The 14,974-nt window shown below is 29.9% G+C and overlaps 2 protein-coding genes across 3 annotated transcripts; one reads left to right on the forward strand and one right to left on the reverse strand.

The window, feature by feature from the left end:
• Positions 1-8,068, reverse strand: LOC123293940 (mitochondrial glutamate carrier 1-like). Of its 2 annotated transcripts, none has more exons than XM_044874949.1 (9): positions 7,904-8,068; positions 4,960-5,012; positions 4,835-4,883; positions 1,605-1,739; positions 1,386-1,535; positions 1,184-1,317; positions 919-1,104; positions 709-859; positions 1-236 (listed from the first exon to the last, which is right to left on the reverse strand). In XM_044874949.1, exons 3-9 carry the CDS (start codon positions 4,867-4,869, stop codon positions 86-88), a joined length of 942 nt encoding a protein of 313 aa, XP_044730884.1. In that variant the 5' UTR covers positions 4,870-4,883; positions 4,960-5,012; positions 7,904-8,068; the 3' UTR covers positions 1-85. The 2 variants fall into 2 exon arrangements, with proteins under 2 accessions (XP_044730884.1, XP_044730883.1); XM_044874948.1 differs by having other exon boundaries at positions 4,960-5,007; positions 7,896-8,068.
• A 426-nt stretch (positions 8,069-8,494) lies between these two features.
• On the forward strand, positions 8,495-12,143 carry LOC123293939 (target of rapamycin complex 2 subunit MAPKAP1). The gene is made up of 5 exons (XM_044874947.1): positions 8,495-8,671; positions 9,748-10,318; positions 10,686-10,909; positions 10,982-11,314; positions 11,381-12,143. Exons 1-5 carry the CDS (start codon positions 8,599-8,601, stop codon positions 11,581-11,583), a joined length of 1,404 nt encoding a protein of 467 aa, XP_044730882.1. The 5' UTR covers positions 8,495-8,598; the 3' UTR covers positions 11,584-12,143.
• The last annotated feature ends 2,831 nt before the right edge of the window (positions 12,144-14,974 follow it).

Consider the following 14,974-nt stretch of genomic DNA (forward strand, 5'->3'; position numbering starts at 1 on the left):
CATCTAAATTTAAGTTTTAAATGAAATTCATGTTTCCAAACTAGTGTATGTATGTGTATTCGATCTATGTGGCCTAGAAGTCATCTTAATGTTGTTTCCCATCGACTCCTAATAATTTTTCAGCAACGCCTAAGTAATATACTGTTTGAGCAATACCGAATAATGGTGCTATTACAATCATACGGCAAGCACCACCTTTAAAGAATGCTTTTGGACCCTCTTCTTTGAGTGTTTTTCTGAAAATACATATATTAAGTAAATTTTTAGTCAAATTTCCAAAAAAAATACTAAATTTTTGCATGCCGGGTTTCTTGATGGAGACAGATTATCTTAACAACACTCGTGGCGGAGTGAGTCCAACCATAAGTTTCTTCATTTTGGTGGAGTCGAGGTAACTCATTCTGGCTTTGAGAGGGTAGCCTTCGTTAAGAGTTTGAGTAGAATGCGTTAATTTTTTGAACGTGTAATAACTGGTAAACACTCCAAGTGAGATTTTTATGTCTTTTCGGTTATTTCCAATGAACCGGTATCGTACCCAATTTCATGTAAATAGACGTACCCACCAAGTCCTTAAGAGGGGAGATAGTAGTCTGCCTTTGAATAATGTCTGAGTAATCCTTGACATATTTTCAGTGTCCCAATAACGATATTTGGACGGAAATTAACGAGATTTGAAGATATTATTAACATTTATAAAAATATTCTTACAAGACACAATCTGTGAATCCTTTGTATCGTGCTTCTCCAGGAGTGATAGCCTGTAAACGTGTTTTTATAACGTCCACTGGATTAACAAATAAAGCAGCAAAGGAACCAGCTGCACAACCTGACAAGAATGAACACCAAAACACCGCCTCATCTAAAATAACGACAATTCAATCAAATTTTATTCAATTTTTCTCCAGTAGTCATACTCACTTGATCCATCTGATCTGCGTGGTCCTAAATCGTTTAATGTTGCGAATAATGGGAAATAGACAATAGAAAATGTTACATCACGTAACATAGTAGCACCAATACCCTTATAGAGTCCTAAGATTCCTTTTTCTTTGATTAAACCTAGCGCTAATTTTGATGCTGAGGTTTTGACAACAGTTTTTCCTACTGCAATACAAAATAAAAATTCATTACCGGATTTATGATACAAATAAGAGGGAATTTTTGAAAATATTGAATAAATTACATTGTTTTGCTTCAGCTGCAACACGTCCTGCATCTTGCATTTGAATTTTTAATAGTTCCATTGGTGTTGTTACAACAATTTGGAATAAACCAGCAAGTCCACCGGCAAGCATTTGACGGAACATAGGTAACTCTCTAAAATAAAACATCTAGTCAATAAAAAATACCTTTCTCCCCTTCTCTACTCTTTGTACTAAATTTACCCTTTGGCAGTTCTCAGATGATGTCGAAAATAATCATTAGCTGTTAATTTGATTGCTTTCTCTGGTGTTATAAGAAGAATATTTACACCGGATCCTCTGTACATTCCAAAATATCCTTCAGCCTTATATGTTTTCTTGAAACAATCAAACCTTTAATGAAAAAAAAAACAACTCTTAAAATAAACAATATTTAATTTTGTATTTGCTTTTTTTACTTACATTGAATTATACATTTTTTCGCCATTTGGACCGATTTTTTGATTTTGTAATCTAGTTTTTACTAAATCTAATGGAAATACACAGGATACACCAATTATACCAGCTATTCCACCATTGATAATTTTAGGTACAAGCCTTAAAATAAATATAAAAAAAGGCTCGTTAATTTAGGATGAAAGTAGTTTAGTTTTTTAATAGTTATAATCCAGGAAATAAAGAATAAATAAAAACCGAACTTCGGAAAAATTCCCGGAAAGCTGGATTTTTGCATGAACTTTCTATTTGTGGTTTTTGTATCCCGTTTTTTTCCTATAAAGAAAATTATAGCAAGTTTTTCTTCTAAAAGTAATTTTCTCTAAATCTCTAGGCATCAATATTTCAAAAACTATGGTATATATCGAAAAATTGTACTCTTAATTTTCGTCAAATTTTTCCAAGTTCTAACGGAATCCACCTAAAAATTTGAAATGTAAGTCTCAAATATTTCCATACACTCATTTTTTGGGAACGTCCTTAGTTAATCATTGTCTTATATAACAATAATCAAAGACCTTGAGATAAAGTAAAATTTTTGACTGTAAAAATCCAAACAAATTTTTTTAAATACTGGCATGGAAGCTGGCAACGTTTTTGAGATTTTATTTTAAGATGGTTTCGAATATTTATTAATTTCTTGTCTTGAATTTGAGAACGTTTGCGTTAAATAACTATAAAATTTGGACGAAAGAAATATCTAAAATTCAATCGTCTTACAATTAACTCTATCGTAGCGTTACCAGCTCTTATACCATATCAAAAATAATCGTATCTTAAATATTATCTTAGGTATTGTCTAAGTATGCACGTGTTTTTTATAATCAAAACTATTAAATTCTATTTCTTAACAACAAGGACAAAAATTATGTATTAAAAAGTCATTATCTTGTGAATATGTAATCAGTGGCGTGTTTTTGATTATTTTATTATGACACTTTGTGATGCATACAAAAATATCTGCAATCTATTTGATATTTAGTACAGGCGCTGAAAGATGTTAGCATATATTTTAGTTCACAATGTCCCTTTGTGGAAAGGGGGCGGGCTGGCGATAAGCAGCCCATCGGGAACTTGTAGAAGGGTCGACCCAATGCGCAATAAAAGTAAAGGAGCCCATCAGTCCTCTGCCTGTCAGAAGACCTCTGTTTTTAGGCATAGAAAAAATTGACTGGTCTATATTTGAACTTTTAATTTATAAACATAAAATTTTAAACTGAATTGACCTTCTGAATTAATCATTTGAATGAAAAATTCTTTTTTAACGTTTTTTTTTTTCCATAGTAAGTGCGTTATTGACTCGTTAATGAATAGAACTTGATCGCTAATATTAGATATTGAATTTCATGTCGATCAGGCTAAATTGTTCGATATTACTAGCCTGTTGCTACCTACTACTTGACGGTTTGATACGCTTGAATAAAGAGAGAGAGAAATACGCTTGTATAAGATTCCGCTAAGTTTATTTACGCCACTGAAATAACATTTTTTAATTATATCGTAATTAGTTTATTAACTTAGTTTCATTATCAAAATTTTATGCTGATATACAGATATATTTGAGAAAAAAAGTACTTATCTGCCACAACTACTATGAAACTTTTTGAAAAACATTTTGAATTTTCAATAGATATAAATTTTGAATTACGTTTTAAATTTTTTTTAACGCAAATATTAAAAATAACATTTATGTAATTTGATACACAATTTCTGCTCAATTTTCGAAACAATAATTCCCATGCAATGACACTATTATCCGAGTTCTTTCTATTTTAATGAAAATATAAGGGTAATTTTAAAATATCTACGGATTAAATAATTCATTAAAACTTTTAACCCTTGGGAAAAAAGCAAGATCGATTTTCTGTAGCTATGTTAAAACAAATAACTGCGGTATATACGTAAGATATTTACAGTGTGTATCATGATTATGGGTAATATTTTCAAACAGTGGCACAGTAGGTCATGAAAAAGAATGGGAATAAACAGTATTGCTTATTTTATCTTTTGCCATAGCAACGACATGTGTATTAAAAGTTAACTGGCAGAAGAGATGCAAAATTTTATTCGCCATGGGAACTGATTCTAGCGCTGTCTAGTGGTAGAAAATAGAAGTCTGTCTATGATAAGTCAAATTTATGCATGGCTATGATTGAATTGTTTATTTATATTTTGATAATGTGTGAAATAAAAAATATTTAAACTTTTGACAAGTTCGTACTCTTATTTCTGTTGAAATTCGACTTGTCATAGACAGCTTCTCTTTTCTACCACCAGATAGCGTTAAAATCAGTTCCCATGGCGAATACGGGGAATACCCAATCTCCAAGACCAAAATTTAAAAAATTATCGATGATGTTTTCTTAACCTAGATATTTATTAAAAGATCTGACATCCTAAAATAAAACTTTTTCTTCTATAAATTGCGCTGTTGTATATATTTTATTTTCCAATCTTTATTATATAAATGCACATTCTATTTTTATTAAATTTATTACAGAGAAACATCATCCTGATTTGTTTATTTTATTGATTGTAGGCTATTAAAATATAAGAGGAAATAAAGTGCCTTCTCAACTCAATTTATATCTTGACGATGTCAGTATGTCAGTAATGCCATTACCAAGCTTTTATTGATTTATTTATTTTATACCCTGTGTCTCGAACGCACTATATTTTAGGCATGGAAATTGAATAAATATGTCGAATGATATAACATAATAGTACAACTAACAAGCCTGGATGCATAAAAACGTGAGGAAACAGCACCGATTTGAATGAATATTCTTGTAACACGTTTTTAGGACTCCAAAGACCATTCAGCCAACTTAACTTATCGAATTCTACCAAGTATTTCAAAAATCGTGCTATTTTGACCCGAAATTCCAACTTTTGGCATATATAAATGGAAAACTAAGTATTTATCGTTTAAACTGCAGATATTTTTGGTCGCTGATTATGAATCTGATGTCGAATTAACGAATTCTATCACGTATTCCGAAAATCGTGTCATTTTTGGCAAAGAATTTCACTTTTGTGGTACAAAAACGGTAAATTAAGTATTTGTCGTCCAAACTTTGTCCTATGAGATACTTTGGGTCGCTGTTTACGAATACGATGTCCGATCACACGTGCGGAATAAGTGTAAAAGAATGAAAGTCTTTTTATAAATGCTTATATAAATACAAGTTACTTACGAAAACTGCTGAGGTTCATTCTTGGAAGCGGCCATGATTAAGTTGGTACCTATAAAATTTTAGATGTTTTCGAAATCAATTACATCATTTTTGCACTGTAAACATAATACAGAATTTTTACTTACGGTTGTTCCTGAATTAGTAGTTCTTTCTCGTTCAAAATTGATGCTTGCCTGTAAAATTTTACATGTTTTCAAAATAAATTACCATATTTTATTTTTAGTTTTTAATACTTTTATAATGTTTTTAATTATTAACATATCCACTTTCCCATAACGCCTATAAGAAGATAAAAAAATAATACTGCTATTAAACTGTGTAAGTATATTCTTATAGGCAAGTTCACTTAATCGATCTAAGCTGTATTTCAGATGATTGAGAATAAAAGAGTTCTCTTTTTTAATCAATTTCAGCGATCGATGCTTTTTGCTCAGAAAAAAAGGAGTTTTTTGAATGAATTTATTTTTACGAAGAGCTTACGGCGCTACGGTTACGATCAGAGCGACAAAAACGTGAGGGTAACAAAACTGACAGTGCCGAGCAAACAAGAGAACACAAACAATTGACTGAGTTAATTGTTTAATACCATATATAGACCATATATTATACATAGAAAACGGGAGGGTTTGCTAACCTGTAAGTGGATGCGATATGATGAATGAGAGAGAAGACTGTCGGTGATGTATTATTAAGTATAAGTATATGTATTAGACAAGGACACAGGGGACCTTACTGGCTTTCTTCTCTCACGCTTCGCATATCGCATTCACTTACAGGCTCCTACGAACCCAAGACCCAATTGAACTATATTGCTCATTTACAAACTCGACCTCACTTTTTACGTCCTGAGCACGCTATAAAAATTTCAGCTTGATATCTTTAGATGGACAGACGGGCAACCGAAAATGGACTCATTAGGTGATTTTATGAATATCAAAATTTTATTCCTAGCATCAATATTTTTAAGCGTTACAAACTTAAGACTAAACTTAGTGTACCTTGATATATTTCATATACATAGTATAACAACTAGAATTGTATATTTTAATATTTTCTAATAATAAATTCTTTAAGATAAATTACAGAGTACTTAGTGACTTACTAGAAGGAATCTTTAACATAAATCCTTTCATTGTAAAATATACGTGACTTCAATCAGTTAAAAATAAATATTTCAGCATACATTGTATACATTTGAATTATTTGAGTGCATGTTTATACTTTAATGTATTCGCATATATTAAGATTTGCTATTATTATTTCAGTGATGTATTATTCTTAGCTTTTAAAGACATGGTCTAAATATTACGAGCAAAAAACGTAAATATTGAAAACAATAATTTTTGGTTATTCATTATCTTTCAATTTTTTCGAGGGTTACTTTGAATCGGAAAAGAAATTTTATTTGTAAATGATTTTAATAATGGAAAAGACCAAGAATTCAATTTATATTACATTATCATATTTTTTTCTCAGATAAATGTTTTCTCTGTATTTACACTGAGTGGGTCACCCCTCAGAACAAACCTCTCTTGCTCACTCTCATTGGAAGATACTAAAACTATCTGCAGTACTTACTGAGTAAATTGAGTAGCCGGTGCCCACCGATGGCATTGAGGACAAATGTATACCCTGATTTCAAGAAGCTCATTGAGTTTAAAGGGAGCTGAGCATACTTATCACTTATATCTTGTATTAGTGTCAGTTAATTTTTATATAAATTAAAGTCTGATATAAAGCCTCTGTTCCTAAACACATTAATTCGTCATCATACTTATTGTGATTCTGGCCAGCATAATTTTGAAACGCAAGCAAACAGAGAGTCTTTTAAATAACGAATGGAATCAACTGTCAAAAGTCCATCTTGAAACACAATAAATAGATATACCAACGTATTCTATAATCTTTTTATTCAATGAAAATGATCAGCTGAGTATGACAAGGTTCATTTTATTACTACCGTGTTACTAGTGAGTTTCTACATTAACAAACCAGTTTAAAGTATCTAAAGAGGAATTCACTTTTAAACTTACAAGAAATCACATAATCCTTTTGAATTCTTAAGAAGTTGATTTCTCTTCAAATCTATAGTTTGAAAGTGAATTAAATTCGGCCATTTTGAGTCACCTGATCAATATCATATAATCCGCATGCGTAATTTTACTTAAGTGGGCAATTTAAAATTTTATTTTAATAGATTATGTAATTTGTTTATAAAAAAATCCAAGTATATTAAGCCGAATTTATCGATTAAATAATTTTAATCCAACTATTACTATATTATGAATTGTTACTGATAAAATGATTTTGTGAAGTTATACGAATGAATTAATAACACCACAGTTAACAATTTAATAACTTCTTTTTAAAAAACATTTATCAGATAAATTGTCTAACATAATTAATTTTGTAATTAAAACTTTTGTAACTTTTTTTTTTTAAAACATTTAATTATTAAAAAAAATATTTTATTATTTGCGATCATAGTCGTGTGTAGCAAATTTACACGACTGTCTTTACGAATTTTCGTTAACTGTAATTAGCAAAACATTAATAAATATATCTCCCAGAAAATATAAACTTTTTTAAAAGTTTAAAAAATAATTTATACTTTATTAATTTATATAAAACCTTACTAAAATCCAATTTTAAGAATCAAATTTTTCCACTACTTGCAACATATCTTTTACAGTATTTTAAGTAGCAAAATTTATGATACTGATTAACAAATTACCTGCTTATGATAAAATCATATAAAATGAGATAACCGCTAATTATGCAAAAATTAATAAATAACATTTATTTTTATCGTTTTGCATAGCGAAAATAAAAGTTATCTTTTATTTTCGTTACTTTTAGTAATATAAATAAAAATAACGAAAAACTATAGGTACGCCAAAAAATGTTTATAAAAAGAATTTTGATTAAGATTAGGGGAAATTTAACTCAAAAAAAAATTTATAAAAAATATTTTGGTACTTTAGTTTAAAATTAATTCGAAAGCAATTTGACCGTAAAGTTTATAAGCATAGAATTATACAAGCAATATTATTTTATGTACCTTAATTTTTTTTTGAATTGAACCAACACTTTAAATTTTAGAGAGAAATTCACGTCTAATTCGGAACAACTATGTCACAGTTTTTGAAAATGCATGATTGTAAAATTGGATCGATATCATATCATTTTAATTTTACAATATACAGTTTGTCAGTTCGGTGTCCGTACCAACTTACAAACTAACATACAATGAAATAAGAGGTTAAATTTAAAACTATCTAACCTTAAATTTCATTTTTTTATTTATTTGTTTAATAAAAAACAATGTTGGATAATAAGAAGTATTACATTCCTACATTCCTATTTGCATATTCGTTAAATTTGTTGTTTATTTTATTTAAAAAAAAAAGGGTAATCTATTTAAAAATTGACAACAATGACTACTGATGACATCTGTTGTAAATAGCTTAGACTCAAACCAATTCCTTAGCTTCCAATTTGGAAAAAGCATGGAATACTTTCTAACTGGATATTAAATCATGGAATAAATTTAATCAACGATTATTTTCTAATCGTACCTTAACATTATCATTGCCAAAAAGTTAAATGATGGTTTTAATCTATGATTTAAAGCAACCCATATGAGTACCTATTCTTATCTATGGTCATGTCGAAGTCGTTTAATAAATAAAGTGATGTTTACATTTTCATGATGTTATAAAGTAATAGTTTTTTTTCAAAACTATTACCGTTGAATTAAAACAATGGCCTTTTTCGATAATAAATTATGGCTTCTTTCGCATATACGAAATTCATTTATATGTACAGATGATACTGGTAAAGTAATTTTTTCTTTGGTTATAGTATTATTCTGATAGTAGAGTTTCCAAATTTGTGCAAAATTTCTTTATTATTTAATTTTTTCTATTAATTGCATTTTGTGGCTGTGGTGATATTTGTATAATACTTTCATTTCCTTTTCTTTTTATTTTCCATGTCCTACCCAGCTCCTACCAAAATCAGCTTTAAAAAATTTAAAAAGATTAGTCAGTTTATTTGCATCTTCGAGGTATTCTTAAATTGGGGAAGTTTTAAATAAAATTGTATAAAAGTCATCAATTTCACTCGATTACAACCAGACCCCCCCCTCACCCTTAGATCAACTATTCTCGGATATTACGTTCTCCGTGGATAATTAAATGACCGTTTCACAAAGATTTCACCTTGTGCCTTATATTTATTTGCGAAATGTGAAAGGTCAACTTTACTTTTTATGTTTTTATTGGCGCATTCTTAATAGGGCTTTTCATTTAAAAAATGATTCTTTTTTGTTTCGAACAGATGTCAATCAAGTAAAGACATATCGCATATCTTCTATCTTTGTCAAAAAGCGCTGTTTTATAAAGCTAAAATATATTAGATTTTCTTTATTTGAATAGTTTTTTGACAGCCCCGAAACAAAAGCAAAAGGATGAATGACTAGTGATAGCCAAAGTAGCCTTTATATACAGAATGTTCGATTTGCATCTAGGCATATAAATATCACGAGTATGACAGAGTACATGCGTTATGCAATGAATCTAAGTAAGAGGTATTATAGGTGTTATATGAAATTGCAAAAGTGACTTGTATCGTGGCTTATCTGTTGTCATTCATCTATTCAACTAATAAACTCCCACTCTCCAAGCGTCTTATAACTATCTCAACGCATATCGAAGCTTAAACACATGTATATAATACCTCTCACTTGGATGCATTGCTTAACGTATGTATTCTGTCATAGTCGTGATATTTATATGCCTAGATATAAATCGAAGATTCTGTATAAGATTTTTTAAATGTGATTTCCATTTTAAATGCACTCTCTTTTATTAATTTGCTAAACTAATTTAAATAAACTGATATCTTTTAAGGTATGTGCGAAACAGTTATGGCCGGAGAAGACATTCCTAAACAGTTACCTCGAATCACAGCAAACGACACATACCCCGGCTTTGATGAGAGTAGCGACGAAGACGATGATATGGATTTACAAGAATCCTACGATATTCAATTAAACTACTTCGATAACAGTACTTATCGACAACGATCGAATACCGCCCAATATATTGAAAAATTAAATATTGCAAGAAAAAAAGCGTCGAAAATTAAAAATATTAAATGGGAAACTAGCCAACAAAGTTTAACCGAGGAGGAGAAATTAGAATTGTTTAGTAGAAACACAAGTAAACAACAAAATCAAGATATGTCAAAAAAGAATTCTTTGTTAAGTCAATTAATGACTAAGACAACGAATTTACCGAAAAATCCGTTCATTCAATATTCAAAATTTGATGGAAGTGGACGAATTGATGTACCAATTAGAAAATTTAAAATTTTCTTAACAATGTTACCAGAAAACGAACGAAATTATCCGTTAATTGTTTGTATTGTTGCGTCAGCTAGAATTCTGGATTTGATTGGGTTATCCTGCTTAAAATATAGGTATTTAGCCTTTTCTGTTTCCAATCTTTGTTTGAAATACTGAAAAAAATGAGTCAGTAGATCAATATCACTGACTTATATTAAAGATAGACCATCAATGTTGTTCTCTTGCCGAGGATCACAATAGGGTATTCCACTATTTTTGAAAAAGTACTTCAAAATGTTGATTTTGCTAATAAAAAGTCACCAAAAATTTATCTCGAAAAAATGTACACGCAAAATGTTAACTTTTTTCAAATTTCATGATTTATTTTTGACTTTTTTTTTTAAATTTCTTCAAAAGTTCATAGTTTTCTTAGCTAAGTTGCAACAACTTAATGAAAGTGCAAAATAAAGTTTTCACAACTATTTTAAATTAATATTTTAGCATGACACATCCAGAATATCAATTTAAGTCCATCGGCCACTATGATTTATACATAACCGAAGATGATGGTGAAATGGACAAAGATTTCCCACCACTGGACACGAAAGAATGTGTTAACAAATTTAAATTTAATTGTCTCAGTTTAGTTGAACATAAAAATAAAAAAATTGTTATTGAAGAACCTCCACCGAGGCCATCTATGAATGATAACGGAAAACCTCCAGGTATGAACAATCACAAGAATCCATTGAAAAAATGCGGTCTTGAAAAATTTTTACGTTATATTTTGTTTGTAGTTCGAAAAAATCCGAATCAAGATCCAGATGATTTAGAAAGTTTTGGAAATTATACTGGTGCAATATTAGCACCAATTTACAAATGTTATAAAGTTTATATAATAAGTAAAGTTCGATCAAAAATCGAAGTAAACTTAAGTGTAAGTGGTGAACAAATTGAAATTGATCCCGTACAACAGAAAAATACAAAATTCTGGATTCGACAGAAGGCTGTAAATTATAAAATCGATAACATCGCTTGGTGTGAAAAAATTGAAGATTCGAAAAACGATCGAACTACTTTTCGATTATTGTATATGGTAACACCATCACAATTTGAATCAAATAGCTTAGGTAAGAAAATTTTCCATGCAAAATGGATGTAGCTTTGATCTCTAACCGTGTCCTTTTTTTTCGCAGGAACTGCAAACACATTATTAAAACAATCTCCAAGCTTTAAACATCACGATTTTGAAACAGATAAAGCAACAGCCGAAGAAATTGTGAAGAAAATCAATCATATTTTAGAATTACGATCGAGTACGAGTCGACGAAATTATTTAACACTTCGAGAACGAAAAGCTAGTCGAAGGCGAAGTTTCCATTTAGTTAGTAAAACATAAGCGAGAAAAAAATATTGTAAATATTTATTAAATTGTAAAAAATGAAAATAAGAAGGTTTCTACAATCGGCACTATTCCCTAGACCTATTCACGACTAAAAACGAATGTAGACGATGTTGGTACTTTTAAATGTTTATGTAAGGTCTAATTCAAAGATTTTAATTATTGTATCGTGCACTCTGGTTTTTAGGAAAGTGATTATATCGATCTTTTTCGACGAGCGGGGATATTTTTTACTCTTGGCGCACGGGCAATTATTAAAATCTTTTCTAAATGATTGGGAAGAGAAAAAATTAAAAGATACTTTAAATGGTTAGAGAAATTTTCTTTAAAGAATGATCTATTTTATTCCTTTCAGCATTGTAATCTATATATATATAAAAGAAGAAACTGACTGACTGACTGATCGATCAACGCACAGCTGATACCCCTGGCTCTAGAGGCATGAACTTTTATACAAACGTTCCCTAGATGACGTAAGTGTGTACTAAAATGGGATTTTTGGAAATTCATTCCCTAAGAGGTTGAAAATTTGTTTGAAACTTGATAAATTTTGAACTTAAAAATTGATATATATGTTTATAATTCAAAACAAAAGCTTACTGTATGACTATTTTCAAAAAAGTTGAATTTAGGGGGTGGTCTAAGCGAAGACAAACGGGCTAAAGGATAGTATGTGGATGTAGCATATAGAAGGGATAAGTGATTATTCTGACATTTTACTGCTCCATCTATGATCATCATTTTGAACCATAAATTGAAGATTTTTGTTTTACTCAATGAACTATGACTATTTACACTTAAAAAAAATTGAAAACTGTGCATATACTTTAGCTGTGTAAGCAATCTCTTCGAGTTTTATGGAAGGGGGATAAGTGAGATCAAGATAGGTAGACGCTATACAGCGGTGGTTTTTAAGCCCAGTGAAGAGGGCGGATATCAAGCTAGTATTATTATAAATTATAAAGACATATTATGAGAAAAATTTTTTAAAAATTATTGCTGATTTGATTAGAGTGGGATAACTTTGATACTGCCATACTACCTTAACTATTTACTTTTCATATTTTCATATTAAGATTATTTTCATATTTGGTGCCCAGTATTGTAAGTTACTTTGCTTTTAGTTGGGAATAGGTTCTAATAATTTGTAAATAATAAACAAATTTTTGAAATTATTATACATATTTCGAAAAAATATATAATTTATTTCCTTGCGTTTTATAAACGTTAAATCGTTGTGTTTTTATTTCGTTAGAAAATGTCTAAAATTTTTCTTAGATCATCCAAACACAATTTTCTTTTCATACAACAGAGTTTGAAAGTGGTTATTAACGGTATGGTAGATTTCTGAATCGATTTTGGGGTCTTAATTAATTTAACTTTCTACAGATTATGCGCTTTGGGAGGGGGAAATAGATTAAAAATTCATTGTACTCCTCTACTCTTTTCCACCTTAGTACCATACGAAAAAATTCATTCCTCACCGTAAATTAAGCGTACAGTTAATACGCTCAATTCGTCAATAAAATCACATCTCCGATTCTGCCAGAAGTATTTCTGCTCTTTTGGCACAATCCATGATTCGCATGTATACTATAAAGCAGGCCACGCCTGTCACTTTAGCACTCAAGTCCTTGTTCTTGAGTGCCAGTAACGACTTGAATTTATTTAAAATTGCCTTGGTGCTCGTACATCCTTAACTAGTTTTTTCTGCCATGGATCTAGCGATGTAAATTTAGTAAAGGCATTCGTCTATTTTTATTAACAATGTTGAACATATTTCATTTTTCTTCATCGATTACTCTTCATGTTTAATATTATGAAATTTTTTTAATAACTAATTATTTACAAGATGTCAATTAAAAATTAATTAATCTATATTTCCATCATACGCAAACGAATTGATTATATCATTCGTTTTATTAAATTCTTCAAAACAATTGTTTGTTCGTCATAATTTGACCTGTTTGAGAAAATGCACTTATAGATTCAGATTAATTCGTGACATTTTTGTTAATTTCTACAGATATCAGGCAGAGACTTTTGAATGATATCTAGTACCAAAATCTCCGAAATACATAAACCATCAAATATAATATTGGATCGAAGAACGCAAATTTGATCCGATATTATTGGAATATTTGTTGAAACCCACTAACTTAGGGACATTCTTTTCAGCTGTTATGTCAGTTTTTCGCTAGCTATCACTTTTGTGCTTAATTCCGGGACCAGAATTCCAAATTCTGGAAACCTATTAGAGGTATGTTAATTTTGATCACAAATTTGAAAATTATGACCCAAATTTAGTAGGATTACATACTTGGTATATCAAAATTGGATAAAATTTGGATGTGATAGAACAAAATTAAATTTTTTGGATTCTGATGACGTCATCAAGTTAAAAATTCGATTTTTTTGATAACACAAGCAAATTTGATCCGATCTTATTGGAATTTTTTTTGAACCCCACTAATTTTGAGTCATTCTTTTCAGCTGTGATGTCAGTTTTTCGGTACCTATCACTTATGTACTGAATTCCGGGACCGGGACTCCACTTTCTTGAAAGCTACTAGAGCTAGGTTAATTTTGATCACAAATTTGAAAAGTATGACCCAAATTTAGTAGGATTACATACTTGGTTTATCAAAATTGGATAAAATTTGGATGTGATAGAGCAAAATTAAATTTTTTGGATTCTGATGACGTCATAAAGTTGAAAAATTCGATTTTTTTGATAACATAGGCAAATTGGATCCGATCTTGTTGGAATTTTTTTTGAACCCCACTAATTTTGAGTCATTCTTTTCAGCTGTGATGTCAGTTTCTCGGTACCTATCACTTATGTACTGAATTCCGGGACCGAGACTCCACTTTCTTGAAAGCTACTAGAGCTAGGTTAATTTTGATCACAAATTTGAAAAGTATGACCCAAATTTAGTAGGATTACATACTTGGTTTATCAAAATTGGATAAAATTTGGATGTGATAGAGCAAAATTAAATTTTTTGGATTCTGATGACGTCATAAAGTTGAAAAATTCTATTTTTTTGATAACATAGGCAAATTGGATCCGATCTTATTGGAATTTTTTTTGAACCCCACTAATTTTGAGTCATTCTTTTCAGCTGTGATGTCAGTTTTTCGGTAGCTATCACTTATGTACTGAATTCCGGGACCGGGACTCCACTTTCTTGAAACCTACTAAAGCTAGGTTAATTTTGATCACAAATTTGAAAAGTATGGCCTAAATTTAGTAGGATCACATATTTGGTTTATCAAAATTGGATAAAATTTGGATGTGATAGAGCAAAATTAAATTTTTTGGATTCTGATGACGTCACAAAGTAAAAAAATTCGATTTTTTTGATAACACAGGAGCTTAAGTTTT

This window comes from Chrysoperla carnea, chromosome 2 (assembly GCF_905475395.1).
Source record: "Chrysoperla carnea chromosome 2, inChrCarn1.1, whole genome shotgun sequence".
In the NCBI taxonomy this organism is placed as follows: domain Eukaryota; kingdom Metazoa; phylum Arthropoda; class Insecta; order Neuroptera; family Chrysopidae; genus Chrysoperla; species Chrysoperla carnea.

Excerpts from the sequence above, each read along its gene's own strand:
- LOC123293940 (XM_044874949.1), bottom strand. The coding sequence starts at position 4,869 with ATGGCCGCTTCCAAGAATGAACCTCAGCAGTTTTC. Across the intron at positions 1,318-1,385 it reads CATCTGAGAACTGCCAAAGG|AGAGTTACCTATGTTCCGTC; the intron begins GTAAATTTAGTA and ends GTTTTATTTTAG. Across the intron at positions 860-918 it reads ACGCAGATCAGATGGATCAA|ATGAGGCGGTGTTTTGGTGT; the intron begins GTGAGTATGACT and ends TCGTTATTTTAG.
- LOC123293939 (XM_044874947.1), top strand. The coding sequence starts at position 8,599 with ATGGCCTTTTTCGATAATAAATTATGGCTTCTTTCGCATATACGAAAT. Across the intron at positions 10,319-10,685 it reads TTATCCTGCTTAAAATATAG|CATGACACATCCAGAATATC; the intron begins GTATTTAGCCTT and ends TTAATATTTTAG. Across the intron at positions 11,315-11,380 it reads ATTTGAATCAAATAGCTTAG|GAACTGCAAACACATTATTA; the intron begins GTAAGAAAATTT and ends TTTTTTTCGCAG.